This window comes from Quercus suber, unplaced genomic scaffold, assembly GCF_002906115.3.
Source record: "Quercus suber isolate HL8 unplaced genomic scaffold, Cork oak 2.0 scaffold_6, whole genome shotgun sequence".
Taxonomy (NCBI): domain Eukaryota; kingdom Viridiplantae; phylum Streptophyta; class Magnoliopsida; order Fagales; family Fagaceae; genus Quercus; species Quercus suber.
In genome coordinates, this window is record NW_027069472.1 from 1,539,386 (window position 1) to 1,567,296 (window position 27,911).

Below are 27,911 nucleotides of genomic sequence, written 5' to 3' on the forward strand. Positions count from 1 at the left end.
ACAAGCCCATGGACAAACGAGTGTGATTATCACATGTTGGTAGGATGTGCACCTATTCAAAATTGTGTATACAAATGTGTGCAACAAATATTAATGTTTTATTTTTAGGATCTTTGTTAGTGTTTCTTAAACTCGCCGTTACAATGCCAAAAAGATTGTGTATCTGATGAATGAATGAATGAAAAAAGTGTGACAGAGTGGAAATTGGTTTAGTGATGGTGTCCCATGTAATGGAAATGGAATACTAATAGCTGGCTAATATTTTGAAACCTTGACAGTCTGGTCCTCATCCCACTATTCCAAAATTCCAACCCCACAAACCCATCACAAGACACAACCCAACAAACGATAACCCCACAAAACCACAATCCCCTCTCTTTAAAAACCCACATCCCACACAACTCTTTCCCACAACCCCAACTCCTCCTCTCTCTCTCTCTCTCTCTCTCTCTCTCTCTCATATTTAAGGTGTTCGGTTCCGATAGAGTTTACAATTATATTGTGAAACAAATTAGACATGGCTGAGGGTGAGGAAGTTCATAAGCAAGCCCAAGAAACATTGGCAAGGGTGGAAGAAGAAGTGGTGGTCACTGATGTTCCACAAGCTGAGAAAGCTGCTAGCACCACAATAGAGAAAGTGCCACCACCTTTGCCAGAGACAGAAGAGCCAACAAAGCCCAAACCCATTAAAGAAGAGCCTGAAGAGGGTGCTGCTGATGCTGAGGTATCAAAATCAGGTGACAATATCAATGATGAGAAGACTATCCCTCTATCTGGCTCCTTCAAGGAAGAAAGCACCAGAGTTTCTGATCTTCCTGAGATCGAAAAGAAAGCTCTTGAAGAGCTTAAGCAACTCATCCAAGAAGCCCTTAACAAGCACGAATTCACAACTCTGCCTTCACCACTACTACCACCACCACCACCACCACCCAAAGAAGATCAAGAAAAGCCAGAAGCTTTAGAGGAAAAGGATAAGAACCCAGTTGAAGAAAAGCCTTCCCAAGTGGTTGCTGATGACGAAATTGCAAACCCAGAATCTGAAACTGTAGCAGAACCAGAAAAGATAGCGGAACCAGCAAAAGAAGGAGAAACAGTTGAAGTAACAGAAACAGTGGTGGTTACTGAGGTGATTGAAGAGAAGGTGGCTGCTGAAGTTGTAGATGATGACGGTGCAAAGACTGTGGAAGCCATTAAAGAGACCATTGTGTCAGTCTCTTCTTTGGTTCCACAAGAGCCTGCTCCTACTACTTCTGAAGCAACAAAAGAGGCAGAAGAGAAGGCTGCTCCATCCTTGGAGGCAGAGGCAGTAGAGAAAGATGCAAAGGTTGAGACTTTAGCTTCTCTGCTTGCAGAGGAGGTATCCATATGGGGGGTACCTCTTCTTGCAGATGAGCGAAGTGATGTGATACTGTTGAAGTTTTTGAGGGCAAGAGATTTCAAAGTGAAAGATGCTTTCACCATGATCAAGAACACGGTTAGGTGGAGGAAAGAGTTTGGGATTGATGAGTTGGTTGAACAAGAGTTGGGTAGTGATTTAGAGAAGGTGGCGTTCATGCATGGGTTTGATAAGGAAGGACACCCTGTGTGCTATAATGTGTATGGGGAATTCCAGAACAAAGAGCTTTACCAGAAAGCATTTTCTGATGAGGAGAAGAGGCTGAGATTCTTGAGGTGGAGAATTCAATTCCTAGAAAGGAGTATCCGGAAATTGGATTTCAAGCCAGGTGGTATTTCCACCCTTGTTCAGGTCAATGACTTGAAGAATTCTCCTGGGCCTAACAAGTGGGAGCTTAGACAAGCAACCAAACAGGCTCTCCAATTGCTTCAAGACAATTATCCTGAATTTGTAGCCAAACAGGTATGCATTTTTTTCTTTCTTTCTTAATTTATTATTTGTAACGTTCTTAATAGTGTCATATGTTGTTCTAATTTTGGGGTTGACTGTTTTTTAAAGGTGTTTATCAATGTCCCTTGGTGGTACCTAGCAGTCAATAGAATGATAAGCCCATTTCTGACTCAGAGGACTAAAAGCAAGTTTGTGTTTGCTGGTCCTTCCAAGTCTGCAGAGACCCTATTGAGGTCAGTACCATTGTACCAAATGTTGTATCTACCTCTCTTATTTCTCTATGAAGGGTTACTTTAGAGGCTGCTTTGCTTAATAAATTTTGCCAATGCAGGTACATAACTGCAGAGCAGGTACCAGTCAAATATGGAGGACTGAGCAAAGATGGTGAATTTGGCACAACAGATGCTGTTACTGAGGTTACTGTTAGGCCAGCGGCAAAGCACACAGTAGAATTTCCAGTTACTGAGGTGTGTTATTCTATGTCTTTATGGTCAAGGGTGATTTTTGAGAACCAATGAATTAAAAACTCATCCATTCTAGACTTTACTGTGACTTTAAGCATTAAAATACGATATTCTATTATATACTGCTTTTGGTAAAAATTTTATACTATCTTGTGTTGTTGAAAATGGGAGGAATCTTTTCTTGGGTTCTCTGAACACTCTGTAGTGACATTGTATGTACATTTTTGTGTTTGTTTTTACTTTGCTGGTACAATTTAACTGGGCTCCCTTTAACTATGGACAAGCTGTGAGCCTATGTTTTGTAGATAAAAAGCAAATTATAATTAAAATATGAAATACTAAGACATACATTTGATTAAATGATTTCTGAGAATTTGGAATTATAGTGTAGGGAAAGATAATGTGATATATTAAATGTACCATAAATGGAGAAATGTAGTACATGGCAATTAATTGATGGGAGAGGACTTGTGTGTAAATTACCAACTTTCCTAGGTATATACTTCATGTAGTAAATGGCATTGAATAGATTTTCGTGTGTGTGTGTGTTTGTTCCTCAAAAAAAAAAAAAAAGAGATAAGAAAAGAGAAGGAAAAGGTATACACTTCATTTGGTCTCCAATATGAGAAGTGAACAGGAATCAAGATTTGGAATACTACTAAAAGTTCATATCTTGAATAATTTTACCACCGGCCTTCTCCGCAAACAAATGGAACATTTTCTCCTTTTATTTGTTAAATTATTATGTCCATCTTTGGAATATACACAGCAGCTATGTATAATAAGTAGATACTGATTAACATTAGAGTTGCGATGGCCCAAAGCTCTTCTGATGATGGGCTTTCTTAAAGCAGAGAAATGATTTTAGTACTATAATCACTCCTGCTCCTATGCAATGATAGCTCTCGTTGAAACTCATTATTATAAATGAGTAGATTATATGCCTAAAGAAGTGATTATAGCTTCAACTTGCTGACTAATTAAAAATAATATGGGAGGAAAATCTTTAACTATTTGCACTGTAAGTTTACGAAGATATAACTTTTGCAACAAAGTAGGTGCAATGCACATATATTAACATATAACTACCAATTAGAAAAATACAACATGAGAAAGTCAATAGCCTATAACCAGCAAAACCCCCTCTAGATGCCTTTTTATGGTGATGTCAATTACATTAAGGGGTTGAAGAAAAGCTGGTTTTCTATATTGTTTTGTGAACTGATTATATTTCACTGGAGGTAACAGCATGATCAGAGAGCACAAGTTATGCAAATATGGCACATTATCAATTGATTTGAGCATATCATTAGGGAAATATCTGTGCTTGTTAACAATTGAAGTTTAAGTGTGATCAAAGTGATAATAGCAGTTATTTCCTCCCCTCTTAACCATACAAGAGAAGATAATTTTGTATCTTTCTTTTGATGAACATTAAACTAAGTTTTTATAACATAAAATTATTGATATGCAGTCCTGCCTTCTCACTTGGGAGGTCCGAGTTGTGGGATGGGATGTGAGCTATGGTGCAGAATTTGTGCCTAGTGCAGAAGAGAGTTACACTGTGATCATACAGAAGGCTAGAAAGGTTGCCTCATCTGAAGAACCAGTTGTTTGCAACAGTTTCAAGATTGGTGAACCTGGCAAGGTAGTACTGACCATTGACAATGCTACCTCTAAGAAGAAAAAGCTCCTTTACCGCTTGAAGACCAAGGCTTCTTCTGATTGAATGAATTGAATTGTTCAAGAAAAAGAACAGTAAGGCCGTTTTGCTTACATTCCTGCATCCAGTTTTATCTTCATCATGATCATCAAAGATTGAAGGATGGGGTTTGTTGATTATAGATAGGGAAGCAAATATATTTGTTGAAGGTGGTTTTTTCTGTTTTCTTTTTTTAAACTGAATGTTTAAATTTACATTTTGTGGTTATTTATTAAATATGAATATGCTTTTTTAAATTAAATTTGTAATTGTGGTGGCATGTGAAATCTTACTGATGTAGAGAACATAATTCCATTTCATGAATTGATTTTTCGGGGAGCTATATATATAACATTTGTGGGGCTGGAATGCAGCTCAGTTACAATTGCCATAAGAACCGTTCCAAATTTTTTCTATGTAAACTTCTGTTGTCCCCTCATCCATTTTTTCCTCTATGTAATTAAGTATTTTCTGGAAAATAGTACTATGCATTGGTTGCTTGGGGTACCTTGATAAAAATATGATATCTTGTGACACTGACATATATGACACTGCGCCCAACATATGGGTCTCACCGGCATAACATATGGGGCTCACCAAATATGAGTGGGCATCTCTTATAAAATCGTCTCATAACTCACATTTTCTTTTTACCACATTTCTTGTAATTATCGTGACTACCTTTAAACTACAGAATGTTGAACCTGATGTAATTGACTAGAGCAATAGAACTTGTTTTACTCAATCGAGTTCTTTTTGCCTGGTTTAAATACGTTGGAGATTTTGAGAACCTTCAAGTTTCAATGAAAGAAAGATTTGGCACAATGTGATGCAAATAAATTTTTTTTTTTGGTGAAAGAGGATATTAGATAATTAACTAGAAATAAGTCTGTTACAAAAGGCTCCCTCTCTATCAAGGGAGCATAGGTGCTCCACCAAAAGCGATAATGTGATGCAAATTAATAGAGCTAAAATTTGGAATAATTATTATCTAAGACATGTCAAACCATGGTTTATACATAGCCTTTCGGCTGAAGTACACTTACATTACATCGGCCTCTCTCTCCACATATGGTCTCTCCCCATGGAGAGAGTACTTGTTCAATTCGAGAGGCTAGAGCATCCTCAAAACTTCATGTAAAATAAAAAAAAATGGTAATAGTATACCGTACACACAATTGAAATCATGTTTTAAGTTTTAACAATTTTATTTCAATTAAAAATGTGAAATTGTGTTTTGATTTTAAAATTATAGGAAATGTTAATGAGTGCCGTTGAGGCATTGGTTAAGAATCCATTTTAAGAAAGTTTTGATATCACTTTTATGAGAAATGAAAAAAGCTGTCAAAACATTAATTGCTTTTTCTTTTTTTTTTTCTTTTTTTTTTTTTCTTTCATAAAAACTTTCTTTAATTAGATTATTAACCAATACCCTACGCACTCTTAACATCACCCTAAAATTATAACTCAATTTAGTTTCAACTTTTGTGTGTAGAATTGTGTATAATTTAATGTGTGCAACAATAACTATCATTAAAAAAAAAAAAAAAAAAAAAAAAAAAAAAAAAAAAAAAAAACTTGGAACTGGAGTTGCTAAAACCAGTTTTGATATTTGTGAGATACCTTTCTTATAACGTCATCTTCTTATTAAAGTGTTCATTGTTTTTTGGGGGAATGGGCAGACTAACAACGTAAAGGCCAAGTATATAGTAAGTTAGGCAAAATTTTGAAGAATTAAGAAAAATAGCATNTCAAGTTTGCAACTTAAGAGATACATCTTTCAAGATTATTGGCAATTAGGAATTACTAAAATAATCAGGGGGAATGTGCAGAATAATCATGGGTAAGAGGAGTATTTGGTTAGTTAGACAACGCGTGAAACTATAAAGGAAACTAGGCATCTTGAGTTTTAGAAAATCGAGATCTAATCTCGAGTTTTAGAAACTCGAGTTCCATGCAAAAAAAATTTTAGTTTTATAGCTCCTATAGTGGCGTTTTTAAGTCTTATAGTGACGTTTTAAAGCCCTATTGCGGCGTTTTCTTGCAAAAAATTTTTGTACGTGTTCGATACCAGATTCAGTGAGCCCTATAGTGGCGTTTTTATGCCCTATTCTGACGTTTTAAAGCCCTATAGTGGCGTTTTTCTACTAATTTTTTTTTATTACTCCATTTTTAAGCCCTATAGTGACGTTTTTAAGCCTTATAGCGGCGTTTTCCGAACTCGAGTTTTTAAAACTCGATTTTCACTTGGATTTTTTTTACAAATCAAGCCTCAAAAACTTGATTTTTATCTTGAAACTCGAGTTTTAGACACTCGAGATGCTAGTTTTCAAAATTCTTTTGCAACGTGACAACTAACTAAATTTTTTAATATTTATTGTTATTTAAAAAAAAAATTCAAAATAATCATATAATGTCTTTCTCGGCCGAATACATTTGAAAATTTCAGCAGCTGGTTTTTTCCTGAATTCTTTTACCTTTGTCAAATTCCATCATGCCTAAAGTCAAGTACCCCTTTAAACATCCATATTAATTTGGGATCATATTTTTTTTTCCTCATTAAAGGCCAACTTCAAACTTGTACTGTGTCTCAAATATCTTCTTTTCCATGTCTCCTATTCCAGCTTCCTAAACTGTGCCAGCCATGGACCATGGCTAAACATGCCAAATGCACAGAACAATTTATATTTTGCAGACATCTTGGGACCCATGAAATAATACACATTGTTCTAAAACTTCTTAAATATTTTTTTCCCTCTATTCCGCACTGATTTTCTTTCATCCTGAAACCCACTAGCTTTGAATAACATAATCCATTTTACTATATGCTTTAAACATAATTTCCTTTTTCTCCCCTACTTTTGAGTCTTTTAAGGCATGAAGAGAGGTGATTTCTTTATCTTGTAAAAGTGGTAGATGGTCATCATTTATACTACCCCACCTTACCTTAATAAAGTGCACGGTTGTTTTCCTACATTACTTTAATAAAGAATGTCATATAGTTTGTTTATTTTCTTTATCATCATTAATCAAGATCGCCCAACATATTATAAATGCAATCCCTCAATGTACTATGATAATAAAGGGTAAAGAGGCATCCAATGTGAAAGGCATTCGAAGTTCAAACTGGTACATGGTCCAAACCTTGTCACGTAGTCCTTTTCTTTTGCTTCTTGTTTGGTTTATGTCAAAATAAAATGACAAAAGATCATTCTCTGATCTGGCAAAGTAAAAGCTTGAGCGGCAAAAGTATGGACCCAAAGTATATTATGTGGTCGGGGGTTAGATAGAGCAAACAATGCAGAGGCTGCGGCAGCAAAATGCAGGCGTACATTCACTTCAGTGAGTTTGGCATTTCATCATTATTTTTGTGTGTGGTGGTCCCAACTCTCAACTCTCAAGGCCAAAGTGCATATTTCAAGTCCTCTCTCATGCCCCATGTGCATTATTTCCATCCCCTTTTAATGTAGTGAAGTCCTTTCTATGAAGAGTTAAAACAACAAATGAGAGCATTAAAGTTTAAACATGGGGCCTCTTTTCATTCTTTTTCCTTGATGGCCATCGTATCAAAAGTTGTCTACCTCCGTCAAATTGCTTAGAGAGTGGACTATCCTTGCCCAAACACAGGCCTGTTCATTACTTTCTTGACAGTTTCTTTAGACCAAGTTGCCTTTAGCCCTTACCTACAGCTACAGGCTACAGATGTTGAACAGTACGTCAGAATTGTTCGATAAAGGGTTCAAATACTACATCCAAGGTGATAAGATTTTGTATTTTCTGATATTTCGTTAGGATGAACCTCGATCGTTTTAGTTGGAAATATCAAAGAATGAGGAATTCAATTTTTTCTCATTATAAACTTGTCTCATCACGAAGTTTTGGGTAACACTAGAACACAAACACATAAATTGCTTCTAGTCAACAAATTGACCTACTAACTAATTTGTAAATATATTCTAACCTTATTTCATTAATTGGTAGTATATTTTCACTAAAATATTATACGAATAACCCAAGGTGGGTCAAATTGTGGACTAGCTTTTATGTCTATAGGAACCTGATGGGCTAGCCCATTGGCCCAACTTGATAACAAAAATATAAGAGGAGTATGAGAGATCAATCTTAAAAGATTATAGAGAAATTTTTTTAAAGAGAACTCCTCTAACCACTTAGATACTTAAATTGATTGGGTTAAATTTAGTTATATATATATATAGTAGTCTAACAACTTTGAATTAACCATTGGACATTTTTTTTTAATAAAAAGATAATAAAATAAGATGCTAATACAAGCCCATGGGTAGCCTATTAGATCTAACCTAGTTGCCCTGCCCATTAAAGACAAAATGTGCATTGCCCATGGGTAGGGTTTTTTCTTTAGGCCTAAACTGAATTCACCCTACCCAACCCATTGTACACATGAGCCAACTAAAAATGGGTCGGACTGGCTTGACTCAGCTTACTATTGACTTATGTATCATTAACAAAATATATATTATATATAAAAAGTTACAAAATTAGATGTGTGCAAACCCAACCCCAACTCTATTTTAGGGTTTTTTTTTTTTGGTGGGATTAATAGGTTGGAATTTTATTGAGTCTTGAATTGGATTGGATCAGTTGATAGTTTTTATTTTTTTCAACTCATCTAACCCAACTTATTGTAAAGCATATATAATAAAAGTTTATTTCAGGGATAATTACAGTTTATCCACTTATTCATGGTTTGAAGACTGTCATTTTACTCACCCGAAGTTGAATTATTAGCCACTTAGCATCCATTACATGTGCCCTTCCTATTTTCTTTTTATTTCTCTTCCCTCTCTTCTCTCTTTTCTCCTTCTAATGGACATGACAATTTAACCAGAACCTCTTGGGTCAGTTGCTGACATGGAAACGGTGATTTGTAATCGGAGCCGGAGCAGCAGAGGCTGCGGATTTCAGAGGTGGAGGCAAGATAGAAGTCAAGGCTCACTTTGGGATCCTCAATCTTAAACTTTTACAATCAAACATAACCTCAATTTGCAGCACACACAGTAAGAGCGAAGCATGGATAATAGCATGTGTATGATGAATATATTGAGAAGCTTATAATTAAGAGTTTGTTGCATGAAATAGCTCTTAGTGGCTTCGTCTGGGGTTGCCTGGAGGCCCAAATTATTATTATAGTAATTAATTAAATTATATCATCAAACTCAAACATAGAAAACAGATAATAGAAATGGGAGGTGAAGATTGAAATAGAAACTTGGCTCTGATTCCTTCGGAGAAGAGAGAGAGAGAGAGAGAGAGAGAGAGACGGGATAAGAGCTTTGATTTGTCTTTTAATTTCCTTTGTATTTTTCTTTTTCAAAATTTATTGTCTATTGTTGGTAGTTTATTGAGATGCTACATAATTTTGCAACATTTTCTGTATATTCAAAATGGGTTGTGTTTAAAATTTTACTGGGATATCTGACTCTGTTTATGAAATTTTTAGTGTTGGTTGAGATAAAGAATAAACAACTTCAACAATTTTTACAAATCCCCTCTTCAAATCTGGATTTTTATTATTTATTTTTTGTTTTATGTTTTTTTTTTTAATGTTTTATGTTTTTACCTATGGGAGTGATGTGGTGGGCAATGACTACATAACAAAGCTCACCTCGGATGGATAAAGTAATATTTTACCAATTATAGGTAGATAAAATTAAACCGAGCTTAACCATAAGTAGATAAACAGTAATTATCAATTTATTTTATTATTTTTATTTTTATTTATTTATTGATATTTAGAGAATTAATTTTGATGAATGTGATAATTTGAAATAAAATTTAGACATACTATGATAATTATAATAATTTATAAAAAAAATACTTAAATAATTTAGGAAGTGTCTTTTGGCTTTGGATTTGAGATGGGCTTGCTTTGTTTTGATTTTTTTTTTTTTTTTTTTTTTTCGCTTTGTTTTTGTGGGTAATGAAATGGAGATAGATTTCTTGTGCTGGTTTTACCAAAACAAGCTTAATAGATCTAAAAAATTTCAAAGTAATTGGTTTTATTTGGTGTTGTGTTGTCGTGATCAAGACAAGAAAAGAAAAGAAAATGTGATCTTGAGTTTTTTTATTTATTTATTTTTTATTATTAATTTCATTTTTTTCTCTGTTAAAAAAGCATCATTTTGATTTTTTTTTTAGGTGAATTTATTATTTATAGAGATGCAAATTTGTCTTTTTTTTTTTAATAATAAATTATTATTATTTGCTATTTTATTAGTTGTGTGTTTGCCTAGTGAGAATTTCATCAGTCACGTTAGCTTCTTCTATTAATGAGATGACGATAAGGTATATGAAAATTTTTTCATAACTTAAGGATCAAAATGATTTCCAAAAAAAAAAAAAAAAAAAAACACTTGAGGAAAAATCATGGTTTTTAAAATCGGTATGGTCAATGAACCATTTTTGCTCCTAGTTTCCGATTTTTACCTATTTTTAATTGGTTCAAGCCCCTTTTTGACCTAGTACACCACAAGGATAACAAAAAATTGGTAGCTTCTCAACCATTTTACCACACATAAGAGGCTTCATAATGTCAATGTTCACCCTAATGCAGAGAAAGGGACCATATGCCAGGGCAAGGAACATCAACAATAATAGGTTCTCTAATTTCATTAGCGATCCGATGCCCCACATCCTTGTTCATGCTTCTAATTGGGAGATTAAATACCCGAATCCAAAAATATGAATTCTAGAACTTCACATTACTTGGCCTAATTATATCACCTTCAACCCGCATCATAAGAATCAATCTCTTGTCAAAGAACCAAGGACTTTTGTCAACAATCTCATGCAAATTGTTTTCACTAGCAAAAAATGGCCCAAAAATAAATTGCCACCCACTTCTTTGATAGTAACACCACCATGAGGGCCATACTAAATTTGAAGCAAAATATTAATTGTGGGGTAGGGAGATTTAGTAAAGAATAAAAATTCCTTATAACAATCAGGTATCACCGATTGGATAAGGGAGATTATGCAAAAAACAAACGATGGTGGATGTCATTGTTGGCCTTGGTATCTCAGATTGGAGGAGTTTGGATCTTGCCAAGACCTAAAGGAAGTCTAATGCGAGAGAAGCCGTCACAACTTTAACTCAAGTGGTATCTTAAAGCTATTTTTTTTTTTTATTAATTAAAACTTTAACAATTTTTAAGTTAGAGCAAACATTATAATTATCATATGGTTCTCTATTTATGTAAGCCCAATTTGATATAATCGGTCTCTATTTATGTAGGGCCAATTTGATATAATCGGGCCCTATCATGTAAGTTTAGGAGACTTTCGTAGTATATTAGGGAAGAGAAACAACAACCAAGGCCAAGACTAAGAGTGACAATCATGATCCATTAAGCAAAAAGAAAAGAAAAAGGCAAAGAGTGTGTGACACGGTGGGACCTATCATCATCATGGGTGGTACACGAGGAGGAGGAGGAGAATTTGAGCGTGCGATCGAGTTGGTGAACAAGCGGTTCGAACACGACAGGGATGTTTACAAGCAGATGTCGGATGTATTGAGTATGTTCCGCGATGGACGTGCGGGCAAGAACCTTATTGCTGAACAGATCATTGTCCTTTTTCACGATCATCCCGATCATCCCGATTTGATTTCTGACTTCTCTAACTTTCTTTCTGATGGCTAAGATTCTTATTTTCATTGTTCGAATATTACAGGGTTTAGCAGTTTTAGAATATTAATTGGGGGGTTTAGTTGGGTTTTGCAGTTTGGAATATTAGAGAGTTCAGAGGGTCTTAGAGTTTGCAGTTTGGAATATTGGAATATTATAGGGTTTACAAGGTTTTGCAGTTTATAGAATACTAATCGCTAACCTGTGCGATGCACGGAAAAACTATTGTATATAAAGATGTAAACTATTTTTTTTTTCTTCTTCTTTGATTGTACATTCGGATTCCAGTCTCATAGTTTCCTATTCTTGATATGAAAAAATAAATTACATAATGAAAAATAGAAATCAAACTTAAGTTTAAATTAAAATGAAGAATCAAATCCCTTGCATCCTCAATTATCCATTAAATGAATGAAACACAAATTTAAAGAACTACTTAATCAATATTTCAAATAAATTGAAAGACAACTTTTAATGTGTTTTTTGTATCTTCTTCCTTTGATGCTTCATAGTAGTCACTGAATATGTCCTTTTGTTTTCCTTGGTTATAGATGTTGGTGTGAGTTGCACATTGCCTTGAACATCAACTTTTTGAAACTTTGTAGAATCACCACCTTGTTCACTTGATAAGTTGCTGTTACATTCATTTGAAGTATCACTAATATAAACTTGGCAATAGAACAGGTTGAGAAATATATTACAAGTTAAAAATCAAATTTGTAATTTTGCTATGTTAAAGAATATGTACTTTTGTCATTTTATCAAGCTGAATTGCTTTGTTAGTTTCTTCAAAAGATTAAAAAACTTTCTTGACGGTGAAGAGTTCCCATTCATATTTGAGATTATAGTCATTTTGTTATATTTGGAAAACAAATTCTTTTCCATTCAGATTTTCCATTTAATTAATGAATATCAATCAATTCACAATTTTATAGTTAAATTTTGTAAAACCAAGTCTATAGTACATAGAGCAATGTTAAGGACACAATGTTATTGTTCAAGGTTTTCTTTCTTCTTACCTCATTATTAGAGTCCCACATAATTTTAGTTATTTCACTTATGGTTCTTCTATTGATGTTCATCTCTTCTTGAACTGTCACTTGTTATTTGAGTTGTTTTGGCATTTGTACTATTGGTTGGTTACTTTCCATCAGCCTATTATATTATATAAAGATATTAGACATAAAATTGTAGAGACTGTAAATACATTAAAAGTGTGAATCCAAAACAAAGCACTTACTGATCTTTGAAATTAGCAGTCTTAGGAATTTTCAAATCAATATGAACTCTTGTTTCACTTGTTGACAATAAGTTATACTCTCCTGTATTTAATATATAAAATTTTATTGCCTTTTGATTTCATAACGTGGGATGGTCAATTCATTTTATTAACATTTGAATAAACCTGCAACTTTCTATTAACATGAAGCAAGCAAACATAACCCGTATTAATATTTCTCACTATTCACTAAGTCCTTTTTTAAGAATCTGCCAATATCTACCAAAACATCCTAAACTTTGCGTCAATTCCTAGTACAATGCCAACAGCTACCAATTCTCACAATACAACTAACACTAAGTTTTTGCATCATCTGCTTTACTCAAACATGAATTCAATTACTCCCTTGAGAGATAAAGAGTAAACCTCCTGAAGAATTCCCATCCATACTTGAGATTATAGTCATATTCTACAAGTAAAGTGCATCAATTTTATATAGATAGAGTACATAAGTTATATAATGATCGAACAATATTAAAATCTATAAAAGAAAAAAAAAGTGCTCATCAATTAAAATCATATCTAAACTAATAATTTCATTATTTTTTGAGTTGATTGCATCCCACATCCTTGATACTCTGATCTTGACTTTCCAATTTTCTTTTTGTTTGTCTATATAATAATTCAAACTTTCATTTAGATACTCCATAGAATAAATACTACTTTGCAAATGTAAGTAGTTAGCTTGTCAAAGATAGAAAACAATAAATGATGAGAATATCCTTGGAAGCAATTTGGTAGAGAATCATGGTTGTAGTCAGTTTTATGTTCTTTGATTTAATACTTCTTCATCTAAAGAGTAAAGAAGTTTTGAAATCAAATTTAGCACCAACTTTGATAAGAAAATAACAACTATAACAATTACAGCCTATCGTCAATAAAATTTCCTCAAGAGTAAAATTGTTTTAGAAACCACTTTAAAGAAACTATAGAGAGCTTTAATTTTTTCTTAAATATTCAAGAAAGGTGTGACAATTTGATCAAATAAAAGATTTATTTGCATCCATATAAGAAATTATATAACTCAATCACAATATAAGCATTTAAAACCTATAGGGACTTATTAAAAAAAAAAAAAAACTATAGGGATTCGCAATGGAATATTTAACTATATATGGTTTCATACGATCTAGAGGATAGGTGATTAGAGATGGCATCACAAAATTGTCTGATAGGCCAAGAATGTATTAACTCCTTGTGATGAATTAACCAATTAATTAGCCAAGTTAATTAATTAATTCAATTAGCATGCAATAAGCATGGTAGCACAAACAAATTACCAACGAAGTTAATATGTAGCGGAAAATAAAATTGACATGGTGATTTGTTTACGAATGGAGAAAACCTCCAAGGTAAAAACCCCACCTAATGATTTTAAGGTCATCACTCTCGAGAATCCACTATTATCAAAACATGAGGTTACAAGTAAAGGAATCCTAGTACCTTTTACCAACTTATAGTTGAACCCTTACCCCAATACACAATTAGACTAGTTCTATAATGACAATCTCTCATTTTCAATGCACGGCTTCCCGTACATGACTAACAAATCGATGCATGGATCTAAGTACGTGACTAACCACCAACTTGAGAAGGATGTTGGCAGCAAAGTTTTTCAGTTCATCAACACGATGAAGATCATGAATCTCCTTGGTTACAAAACCTTACGATGTACAAACGTAATAGCTTCTTCAAGAGAAAGTTGAATTAGAGCATATGCCTCTGGTCACAATATGCTTGTGAAAAACTTTTTCATTAAGTTGCATCAGCTATGACGGCCCTTAAAATCATCCTTATATATGTTTAGGGTTGTGAGAAAAGAAACCCTAAACAAGTATACACGGATATGTGTGAAATCAAATCTGGAAAACTTATTTTTGTAAATCTCGATAGATAGGTTATCTATCGAGTAGCTGTTGAGCATCGGGCTAAAGATCCCTTTTAAACCTTGATAGATGCTATTTGTCGAGCTAGCTATTGAGCTTTAAAATCCAACACTTCTTCACTTGATTCTTGGACAGATTTGCATAACTTTAACACTTGGACTTGAACTCTTGTTCTTTGAAGTATTAAACACATCCTAGATCTACCCCAATTACAAGTAAAGTTCATTTTGTCAAAGGATTAGCCAATTCTAAATTACATATGTTCCTAACATGATTCATATATGTCCTAAAATTGTCTATAACATCCATATATGAAAGAAAACCCAATAGGCAATAACAAAATGCTATTCTAAAAGAGAACCAAATAATAGCATTGTTAAATATTATGTAGCATGTCTCCATAAAAGTGTTTTTTAGAGCATCTAAATCTATAGTTGATGATGTCTAAGCCCACCAAACTTCGAAATTTAAGCAGAAAATATATATTGATAATTTAAAATATATATATATTTAGGCAAAGATTCCTTCAGAGAAAATCATTACATGCCAACACAAAAAAATCTTAAAAGAAAGCTAGAACCTATTAAAGGAATTGAAAAGCCTTCCCTCCACAGAGATTCACGTTACTACTTATATAGATTAAGGGGAAATACCTAATTTACTTTTTCATTCCCACCTGCTTTGAATTGCTTATAACTTTTTCTAGAATAAACACCTGCTCTATTTGAATATTCCAAGTTCCCAAAAGAGACTAAGACTCGCTTAAGTTCTTTAAATCAACTCCTTTGTGTTTTAACCCAGTCACCATAGATAGATAAATACAAACAAATTAACAAAAATAACTAAACTAAAACCATTTTTACTCAAATACCTTAATTAAAACCAAATATAACTTAAAGACCTAAATTGAAACCAATCCATGCAAATAAAAAAAAAAAAAAAAACTTGATCATATTTAATGTACAAACCAAAAGGCAAAGAGAAAAACATAACTTAAAGACCTAATAGAAACTACTCCAAACAAAGTGGCTAAATCAATTTGGAGAAGGAGATAAACACAAAAATAAATAATATAAATGCAAAGCAATTATGAGTGAATTTTACAATATAAATTATGTTACATCTATTAGTTGGTTTCTTGACTCAGTGATTGGTAAAAACTTCTTTATACACTATTTTTTGTTTCAAAAATTTTAGTCCATTTCTGCTTGTAATCCTAGCCATTGCAACGTACAATTGCCCATGACTAAAAAAAGGTTTTGGCAAATACATAATATAGCATCCATGTACTAACTTCAAAATAAAAATATGCAGTATAGAAATTAAAAAAAAAAAAAAAAAACATGATTCTTTGATAAAAAACAAATTGTACATAGAAGTAATAAAAAAATGGCAATCTTGAAATGAAACAATGAAACCAAACATAAAACCAAGTTTGAGATAACCAAGAAACTTAAATATGCAATCACATTCCAATTTCAAATTATTTCTAGAAACATATTACCAATAAATATGCAAGAAACAGTATAGAATAAAGGAGAGATTGGTAGATACCTGACTGTCCTTGTCTTGTAGTTGTATTACCAAATAACCCAGATAACAAAATGCCAAATCCCTACTTGCAAAACAATAAGAATCCAATTTTCAGCCAACATTCAAGCAACATTAATAGAAGAGAAATAGTGCAGTGCAGAAAGTTTGAAATAATGCAATGTAATGTAGATTTTTATGAAACTCATTGCATCATGTAGCTGACAAACCACTAGGCGTTGTTGAACCACTAAGCTGTCCTTACCAATGGGTTTGAAATTATGACCATGATAACCAGGAGTCTTCCAATATATATTAAAAAGATAGTTTTATTTATGATCACAATTAAGCTTTTTAAGATACATGATGCACAAATTATTCTGGATAGTGACAATAATAAGTTCTTAATTTTTTTTGTTCACAATAATAATAATAAAAACGTTTGTAATATGTTTACCTTGATGAAAAGGTTGTATCTTTGACCATAACTTTACCATTCTTGATGCAGGTATTGGGAATTCAGCAATTCCTAAGGTCTCAGCCCTCTGTAAGCCAGAAAAACATGATGTGAAATTAGCTGTAATGCAGATATGGTCACGTACACCTTAACCTCAGCATTATATAAAATTGTAACAAAAGAAACAAATAAATGATTTAAACCAATAAAAAATAAAATAAAAATAAAAATAAATAGAACAAAGCAATATAAAGGTAAGACTAATATAACCAAAGAGAAGAAATTTACTATGAAATTCTACATCAATGATGAGAAAGTTAAATATTTCAATTACCTCAATAAGAAAAGGAAAATCAAGAGAGCCACATTCAAACTATATATATGCTAGTGTTAGTATAACCTCGCATGTGGAGCATTTTCACACGTAATTATAAATATTCATTTAAGAAATCTTCAATTGTTTTGTAGAAGATTTACATGTTGACTTTTTTATTTATTGAATTTTTATGTAAGTATGTTACCATGTAATTCTCTTAGCAAGTCTCCATGGCTATATAAAATCTATGAATATTAATATGTTGACAACCTATGGAAAATTTATTAATCTGTTGAAACCATTACCAATAGTAGTTGTTTCACTTCGTAAACAATTGAAATACACTCTTGATCAAAATTAAGAGGGTTTTATGAACTTGATCTCTTGGATTCCATCAAATTTAAGAGGGAATCATCTTTTTAAGTAAAACAACAAAACTTTCAAAAAGCTTTGATTCCTTTGAAGTTATTAAGAATAAAAAACTCTAATCTTAATGCACAAACACACCATGAAATAAATCATTAAAAAAATCAAACCTACTTCTCAAACGGAATCATTTTAAAATCTCTTCCAAGACTCCACCAAACCCACATATCTGTCATGCTTAGAATTGGGACCATAGGCACTTGAAACACTGACCTGTATTGATCATCCACACATTTGAACTTACATAAATTGAATAATTTCCCATAGCCCCATCAAATTTCTCCACTAATCTTCTAGTCCACAAAAATAGCAGCCCAACAGAGGCCCTTAAAGCTCCAAAGTGACACCAGTCCACAGACTAATAATCAATATGGTAAATCATTGTTATAATAGTGCAGCCAAAAAAAAAAATTGTACAGTACTATCAACTATTACCAAAACTTTCTAAATGTTGTTTTCTACTATATAAACCTATCTCACCATTAATACCAATCCCAATATGTAACATATGAATCATAAAAAAATTCAAACCCATACCAATCCCAATATCTAACATATGAATCATAAAAAATTTTCAAATACACAATCTCAAAGAATTAGAATTTAAAACTCCTTATGAATTTTGAATTTATATCCACAAACTATACACTAAAATCAAGTTTTTAAGCATTTGCCACATGAATCCAGATAAAAATTCAAAAATTAAATCCAAAAAAACTGAATAGAAAATCAGAATTATAAAGAAAGCCATAAAAATTCAGAATTATAAAGCGAGCAAAAAAAAATTTCAGAAGAGAGGAATGAAAAATACAAAATTTCAGTCGTGAGTTGCATTGTAACATAATTGAAATATACAATGGGTTGAATAAATTCAGCTGGAGTATAATGGCCCAGTTTCAATGGTTGTCGTCAGCGCTCAAAGGTGGAGATCGGTCCTTGAGAGTAGCAGTATGGAAAGATTGGTGATGCCTTACCTGACAGTGTGGGGATGGCTTTTTGGCAGGATTGGTTTTTAGTGTTGGGTTTTGGGGAAGGAGAAGGTAGAGAAATAGAGAAGAGAGAGGAACGACAGAGTGTGGGTTTGCATTTTGGAGGAAGGAGAAGGCAGAGAGCTGGTTCTACTTTTATTGGGTTTTTAAAAAGTTTTATTTTTTATTTTTATAAATATTGTGCTGACGTGGAAAATTGTGGGAGCTTCTTTATATATACTAGTGTTTAACCCACACAATACACATGATCATTTTACATATTAATGATCATTGCATCCAACATAAACGTAGTTCTCATACTTCTACTACGTACTTTCAAACCTAAATAATTTAGTATATTTAAGCATATAGTATCCAATATCCCCTAAAAATTTTAAACATTACTCTCTTCAAATCACATCTAGTATGTACTTTCATTCTCCAATAGACCACTTGGAGGAACTTATGAAGTGAGCAACAACCACTTTTATTACTTTCATTGCGTTCAAATGAGTTTGAATGAAGGGAATTCTCTAGAATGCTTATCTATTTTGCATGCAAAAATGCAATATCTTCAAAGCAATTAAAACTTGACTTACTTTGAGCAAGAAGATTGACATAAAAATCTGAACTTGGTGTACTTGTTGTAAACTTGGTGTACTTGTCATCAACTAACAGACATCATAACTTACTTAGAAATAAGGGGAAACAAATAATAACAATTTATTATGGTGGAAATCATTTAGAAAATAGTGCAAATATATCCAAATGAATTGGTATAATATCATTGTCTAAACATTTGAGACTAATCTTCAACGTCGAGTCTATACATTAAGGAAGATATTCATCAAGGGTTTGTTGTAAATAATATTTTGATGGGACATTTGTTCTTAATCTCTAGGGGCCTATTTCTAATAAGCCACTTGAAAGTTAAGCGAATCCAAAATATCACTTTAAGAAGTAGATATAGCACTGAATTTGTCAGGAGTTTGATGAAACCTAACACAAAAAAGGAACACAATAATTACATAATGGCAAGATAATAGGTTTGTAATTTAGATAATATATAGACCATCAAGAAAATATATTAAAAAGCAACCTTTATAAAGAATAGCCCCTTTGGACTCATCACTATTTAGTATTATTAGTATCATTACAAACTCATATAATGTGTTCTCTCCTATAATTCCAATTCACATGAAAATTGCTCTAGGTATTATAAGTTCTATTGCAATTTTGTTACAAACCGATTTGGAAGCAGAATTATGATGCAATGCATAATACGTCAACAAGTCCACATCAATTCACAACAAAAATGTACTCAATGTCTAGTAGCAGAGATCATTGTGAATTAAGTTCAATGCATAATTAACCATTATTTCTCACTAAAACAACCACAATAAACGTGACTCAAAAAGATCTAACCTTGGCAACTGAATCCATACAATTGACACAAAAAAGTGTAGATAACATTAGATATACATGCCCATCATTGTAAATTCAGTTCAATGTATATTTAAAAAAATACCCATTAACTATTATTCCTCAGATAAACAAACCCAACAAAATACAAAATACAAAAAAAAAAAAAAAAGAAAAGAAAAAAAAAAACCCAATAGTTGTACTAATTTCCCAAACTCCCCAAAAATTCAATACCTTTCACCTCAGTTCACCTTGGCCTCCTTCTTCCAAGTCTCTTTAAAATAAATAAATAAATAATAATAATAATTAAAAGGCCTTCACAATTTTTTTTTTTTTTTTAACAAAACAATAGTGGTATTTATTGAGAACTTATAAAACTTGTACATTAGTAACTATTGAATTTGAAATACATTCCAGAGTATCTTACCAAGTACATGGGTTGAGTATGCTGTGTCACCTCAAAAGAATGCAATGCACATGAAAGCATGATGAAGAGTTAGCAGGTTGCGCAGAAGGTTTTTAGTCTTAAAGCATATTAAGTTCTTGAATGATGGAGCTATCTTCATACCCTAGGTCTCATATTGAAAAATGCTAGGCAAATTTCAAGGCTTTACACATCCCCACAGCTAGCACTTCCAAACAATCATTATTAGTATCTAACAGAAAAGCCTTTCCAAGGGTTTTTTTTTTTTTTTTTTTTGTAGGGTATTCTATATATCATACAAAGTTGAGATATACAAAGTTGGCTAATCTAATACTCTTTTCTTTCTTCTTTAAAGCAATTTGTTGGTTTTTGAACCTTTCTTGAGTTATTTGGCTTTGACAGTCATAAAACTACAAAGATTGAAGGAAGGGATTGGCTCATAGATTAATGGTCTAAAGAGCATAAGAAAAGCAGACAATTGGAAATAGCAAAAAATGAAAAGAAAAAAAAACCACATTTATAAAATATATTCCTGGACTATGGCTTGCATAGTACACTTTGCAGTGGAGTGCTCTATGATTTTGGCTTTCAATAATCTGCCCTTTACTAATCTTACTAACAATCTGCAAAGGTCATTTTATTTTTAAAGCATTTACTAATTTGTTCCAAGCAAGAACCTACAAAAAATGATGCACAGAAACAAACTAACCTAAGCAAAAAAATTTTAAAAACCACATAAGATACATTAGTTATCAATCTATTTGTTTATTATTTTAAAATGCAGTAATTAATAGAAAAAAATTCCATAATCCCATTTACAAAAAAAATTATAATTACTATACATTCTAAAGCATGCATGTTGAAATTTGGTTATTAAAATCAAGGGTGAAAATCCCTAATGCTCCAAAACAAAATAAGCAAATCGCAAGCACCTTACCGTTAGCACTTCCTAAGTCCAACATCATTTTTTTTTTTTTTGGAAATAGCAAGAGATGACAACAAATCAAGTGCCAAAGGAAAAATATAATAAAATTGTACAACAAAAATACAACTTGACATTTTGAGATACACTTTCAAAACTACAAGTATACATAAAATTTTTTCCACTCTTAAAATAGAATTAGAGATTCCCAGTTGACTGGAAACTATCTAGATCAATAGTGTTTTTCTTTTTTCACTAAGATAGTTCAATAGAATTAGAATTTACCATTAGATTAAAATTTATTCTAGATTTCCCATCTAATAAATTTCATAATGTCTTCCTTTATTTTAACTCAATAAGAAACTTTGAAAGTGTACTATCCTACATATATTGTAATTATGGTAGTGAGTACTTTATAAGAGCACAATGTTTATCAAATTTTTGTTTTTTTAACATGTATATGAATGTTTCATAATATATATTCATATTACAAAACCATTATTGCAAGTGCATTATTCTTCTTCATTTGCTTTTTCTTGAACAAATAATTCCTTTTATTCTCATACAATCATTTGAAGCAAAGCTCACATGTTAAAAACATATCATGACTATGCCAATGCAATTGAAACAAATCAATTTAGAATCTCAGATTGATAGATTGGTAAGACTGAAATAAATTATATTGAAAAGATTGCAACATGAGCTATCTAATGATCTATACTAATGGTTTTGTGCCTACTGGCTAGGCAAGTGATAGCGCCTAATGCTAACCCAAAATAACATCAATTAGAATATATCATATCATTTTACTAAATAGTCTTAAAATTATCAACTGATTGTAGAAATATTACTTGGTAAGGCCAAATATATATATATATATATATATATATATAAAATAACTAGCCATATGGGTTAGTTTTGAACTTAACTTTCATCCAACGAAATTGATTCCTGGAACACATCATGTTTTTATTGCAAATGAGACCTGCAAAAAGAAGTAGATTACCTAGATATAATTACAAATAATCAGAAAATTTGCAGGCATTGAAGAGCTTAAAGGGAAGAAGATATCAGATAATTTGATGCTTTTATAATATTAGACTTATGTTATTTCGCACTCTGTAGGTAAGCATGGAGACAAAGGGAAAATAAAAATAAAAACCATTGGAGATCAATGGATCTATGAGAGAGAGAGAGAGAGAGAGAGAGAGACTTATGGATAGTCTCTTTGACTTTTGAACCAATAACTCATTGGCTCAAAAATTTATAAAGTTAATTAAAACTGGACACATGATATCTGATTAGTGAGTTTCATGATTAGTGCTTTTTAATTAATTTTCGTATTTATTTGTTTCTAATTTTAGTACAAATGAAAGTCAATTATAAAGTCGTCAAAGGATAAATATAATTAACAAATTAGTAAATAGCAAAGTACTAGAGTTGTTCTTCCATGAAATCTAAATACTAAAACCCACAAACACCAAAAAAGAATAAATGCTATAGAGACCACAATCATAAATCAACAATCATAATGTATATGTGAGAAAAAACTCACAAAATCAAATTAAGTTCAAAACTTCAAATACATTGGGAAAAGAAAAAAACAAGGAAAAAACTAATTTAATTAAGTATCCTAAAATCCAAAAAAATCATATATAAGTATATAACCCATATAGGCTCTTATAGAATCTAATAATGCCGAAAATATCACCAGTGAGCCACACGATACTCGCGCACCTGAAATAACACCTGCACAACAAAAAGAAAAGACTTAATAGAGAGCACCGATGTGGTGCCGGCTAAATACCCTCCGAAAGTCAAGTTAGAATTTCTCATAGTTCTAGAGTGCTAGAGAGGGGTCAATTATGTGTACCTTGGTTTGTGAAGGTATTGGGACTTTTATAGTAGTAGAGGGTTAACCCCTCTTCTTTAGGCTAAAAGTATTTTCTTTATAGGAATCCTTATGAGCGTATATTGTAGAATCCTTTCCTTGTAGGAGACTAACACTAAACGTGGGATACAAGACAGTTCCTTATATACTTATGCGTGGTGGCCAAGTCAAGGTTATATTAGAGCTGTCAGCTTTAGGGTCATCATCTTTATCGTACTCCTTTCAGCCCTATCGTCCTCAGCTTATTGGTGGTGTCAGCCCTTAGATGTGCTTTGCGGACTCCCTTCCGCACCCCAATCAGATCTCTGTTCGCCAACCTTTACTAATGGAAGCTGATGGCTTTACCTGTAACTATCAGCTTATACCTGTCAGTTTTACCTGTAAATGTTAGCTTGTGCCTTAATACGAGTAAGCACTATTTTCACCCTTATCAGCTACCCCCTACTCCATATCCCCGTTGTTTTAAACTGACGGGTTATGGAGTTAAGTTTTTCATTGGTTAACTATCTTTTGGTCCAAGGGAGAGCGAAAATCATTTATGGGTTTTTCCTCGAGCCGCCATTCATTTAATTCTTGGACACATGGTGCGTTCTTTCCTTATAGAAATCTTCCTTATGAGTGTATATTGTAGATCCTTTCCTTGAAGGAGACTAACGCTAAACGTGGGATACAAGACAGTTCCTTATATACTCATGCGTGGTGGCCAAGTCAATGTTACATTAGAGCTGTCAGCTTTAGGGTCATCATCTTTATCGTACTCCTTTCAGCCCTATCGTCCTCAGCTTATTGGTGGTGTCAGCCCTTAGATGTGCTTTGCGGACTCCCTTCCGCACCCCAATCAAATCTCTGTTCGCAACTCTTTACTAATGGAAGCTGATGGCTTTACCTGTAACTCAGCTTATACCTGTCAGTTTTACCTGTAAAGTTAGCTTGTGCCTTAATACGAGTAAGCACTATTTTCACCCTTATCAAAATCAAAACCCCATAACCTTGCTAGCAAGATGAGTATTAATATAATATATACAAACATATATAAGAACCGTATACAGATATAAAAAGAAATGAACTTGAACTAATTAATCCTAAAACCCAAAAATTCATATATAACCCAATTGGCAAATTATGGTCTTTTAAGAGAAAAACCAGAAAATTTGCAACAACCATTGTTTCAATATTTCAAGATAGTTAACAAACATGAACAACAAAAATTATTCAATAATCCTAAACAGGTAAATATCATAAAATTAGTATTTTAAAAAATTATCTCATTGGACCCATTATAATAGCTTGACATATCAATGGCCAAAAATATCATTCAAATGCAATTACTAACATATCAAACAAACATAAACACACACACACACACACACACACAACACACACACAAAACAAACAAACACAAACAAAATTTCTCTTCTTTTTTAATTTTTTTCAAATAGTTTTACCCATAAAACTAAATCATTGTTTGTGCAACGTAGCAGAATCTTAAATGAGCTATTACAATTTACAATATTAAAAATATTTATAAAAAAAAAAAAAAACTGTTATAAATTGCTAATCTAAGAACCAAACGCAGAGGCAATAGTTTTAGACATAAAACTAAATCATGATTTGAGCAACGTAGCATATCTATATTACTGGTCAACTACAATATTAAAAAAATTGGGAAAAAGAAAGTTCAAAATTTGAAAACAATACTTGCTTGACTTTGACATAGCCATCCGTGAATGGGTTAGGGGAAATGATGGGGAGACTAAGAAAATAAGGAGAAAGATCTCTGTGAGGAAGAAGAAGAAGAAGGTCATGGGAGTGCATTAGAAAGAGAGAGAGTTTGATTGGGTGGTTCTGTTATCCAAAAGAAAAACCAAATCTAATATAGATATTTGATATTAAAAACCATTCTATCCAAATTCCTTACTTAAAACTGAATCTAAGCCAAAACCTTAATGCAATCCAATACAATCCAATCCAATACAATCCAGTCCAATCAAAATACCTAGACCTAAATCATATTTAAACCCAAATTTAAAGAACCAAAAAACAGAGACTAATCGATGGAGGATACGGATTTGATGGTCTGTCTCTCTATTTCTCTATATCTGCCTCTTTCTGTCTCTGTATCTCAATACCTCTTAGACCTTTCATCGCATTTAATTTTGATTGGTGGTAGTTCTCTCTATCTCCATATTTCAATTCCTGCACACACCTTTAGGTTACCGGTGCCAGTTGCGGTGGTCTAAGTCTGGTAAGGGATGGTGATGGCCAACAGTACGAACTCTATGTCCTTTGTATCGCAAGCTTTTTTTTTTTCTCCTTCCCTTTCTCTGTATCGTTAGTTTTTTTTTTTTTTTTTAGTTGCAAGCCTTATTTTATTTTATTTTAACTATTTTATACACACACACACACACACACATAAAGACTATCAAACAGTATTAAGGTTGTGAAACAATATAATTTATCACTTTTTAACTTATACATGGCTAAATTTTAGATGGGCATTTTTCCTACATGGCAACACCACCTTTATTGCAGGAAAAGTTTTTGCTATTATATATAGTATATGATATATAGTGTTGGACAAAGTTTAGCTACAAAATTGATTGTAGCGTTAGGCTACAAACTCACTCAGTATTTCTTTATTGGAAGTGAATTTTGACAAATCCACCATTGGATTGCATCTTCTTCTTATATCCTCCATGTTTGCAAAATTTCAAGAAAATTAAAGATCAATAGCTATGTCATTAATAAATTTTTAAATTGTAAGTTTTTGTAATTTAAAATTATGCATAAAATATAAGATTATAGATTATATAGTAAATGATATCCGATTGACACAAAAATTGACATGTGCATTAAGAGCGTAAAGAACATGTAATTCAACGGTTAGATTTTCAAAATATGCAGTATATTTATTTTATTAAGTGAGTTTGTAGTCTAAGACTACAACCAATTTTGTAGCTAAACTTTGTCCTATAGGGTTTTAGAAAAGTTTTTTTTTTTTTTTTTTTTTTTTGCATTTATGTTTTTTTTATATATTGTACTGACTTGAAAAATTATGAGAGTTTCAGATGTTTCGGTTTTATATATATATATATATATATGTATATTTATTTATTTATTTATATAGATTACAGGGTTTAACAACGAGGTGGAGATTAGAGGGTGTCTCGTTGGAATATTTTAGTGTTAAGAGTTCAAAATTACTGAATTCACTACTCGGTTTTTGCAATTTGGAATTAAACTTTTGACTCTTTTAGCATGTCGTTGTCAGCAGTCAAAAGGGTTTCCAATATTTGGAACAACGTTTGATTGAATCTGTTTTCTTCTCTTTCTTCTTCTTCTTCTTCTTCTTCTTTTTTTTTTTTTTTCCTTGCGTTGTTACCAATGAATTTCATTCCAACAGTGACCTCGCAAATTGCAACCATATCATATATTTCGATATTTGTTATTAATGACATTCTTCACAGGTTGATGAATGTAACAACTAGAATTGCACAAATATTGAAATTGATATAAGCATATAGATTATTATTTCTAATGAGTAAAATCGAGCATGATACATCATTGTGAAATTAAAGCAATTAGCCACAACTTCTAGTATTAAGCAATTTCTCTCTCGAATTCCCTCTTTCTCAATTCTACCTAGAATTAAGTCAGATTCGATCTGTTCCCATTCATTTTCCCTAGAACCAAATCGAAACATTATATTATTATCTCTCAAGATTTCATAGAAATAATGATTATTTGACTAAATTCACAGTAGTCAATTAACCTAAACTTTTTGGTCAAGTGATAATATTGTTTTTGTTCATACAAAACTCACTATGTTACTACGCAGTTTGTTATAAGAATATAAAATTACTTCATGTATTTGGGGAGTGCAGGAAACATACATGCATCCTCCATTAGTTAGATGAACACCAAACATCAATAATAGCATTAGCCTGTAGCAATTTCGAGACACCATATCTCCTTATCCACTGTATGAAAATATGTTTTGTTTTGCCTACCTGAATATCTATATTATAATTTAATGGCCTTGGAGGAATGTATTTTAATGATGGCAAAAATACATTTTTGGTTTGTACATTTTGGGCCAATTCTCATTTTGGTCCCTAAATTGATTTTGCTACTAATGTAGTCCCTAAAAAAAAGAAAATCAATTTTATTTTGATCTCTGCCGTAAACTAACTGATAGAATTATCCTACATACTGATGGATCGCCACATGTCAAGCCCACCCATTTAAATAACAATTAAATAATCCTACATGTCTAATGAAACTCACGTGATTCACACCTCACCCGTCCATGTTAGCTTCCCGCCACTCAACCCCACACGTGACCCCACGTGACCTCACTCAACAACTACTTCACACGCTACCTTACCCAGACACACTCAAAGAACCCTAAAAAAAGCTCTACTCTGCATCATTGAGACGAAGGCATTCCAAACCAAGGGAAGAAGAATGGAAGTTAGCTCTACCTTTGCATTATCTGAGGAAAGCTTGAGAAGGAGAGTAACATGCATGTGCTATTGCCCCTCCCTTGTGAAAACCATTCTAGTGGTGTCCTGGACAGAAAACAATCCAGTTAGAAAGTTCTACAAGTGTCCCAATTATTGGGTAAATGGGGGTTTCTTGTTTCGAACCCTTTTAATTCGTTCTTCATTACTTCATTTTGGGTTTGGGTTAGGGTTATTGTTGGTTTGGATTT

General features: G+C 32.5%; 1 protein-coding gene and 1 long non-coding RNA gene across 3 annotated transcripts; one reads left to right on the forward strand and one right to left on the reverse strand.

The window, feature by feature from the left end:
* The first annotated feature begins 331 nt into the window (after positions 1-331).
* On the forward strand, positions 332-4,274 carry LOC112015697 (patellin-3). The gene is made up of 4 exons (XM_024048129.2): positions 332-1,858; positions 1,955-2,079; positions 2,178-2,313; positions 3,785-4,274. Exons 1-4 carry the CDS (start codon positions 518-520, stop codon positions 4,037-4,039), a joined length of 1,857 nt encoding a protein of 618 aa, XP_023903897.2. The 5' UTR covers positions 332-517; the 3' UTR covers positions 4,040-4,274.
* A 7,743-nt stretch (positions 4,275-12,017) lies between these two features.
* Positions 12,018-18,699, reverse strand: LOC112015699 (uncharacterized). Of its 2 annotated transcripts, none has more exons than XR_010628848.1 (4): positions 18,382-18,699; positions 16,829-16,916; positions 16,396-16,456; positions 12,018-12,310 (listed from the first exon to the last, which is right to left on the reverse strand). It is a non-coding gene; the product is annotated as an uncharacterized LOC112015699 (long non-coding RNA). The 2 variants fall into 2 exon arrangements; XR_010628849.1 differs by lacking the exon at positions 18,382-18,699 and adding an exon at positions 17,685-18,366.
* Between the last annotated feature and the right edge of the window lie 9,212 nt (positions 18,700-27,911).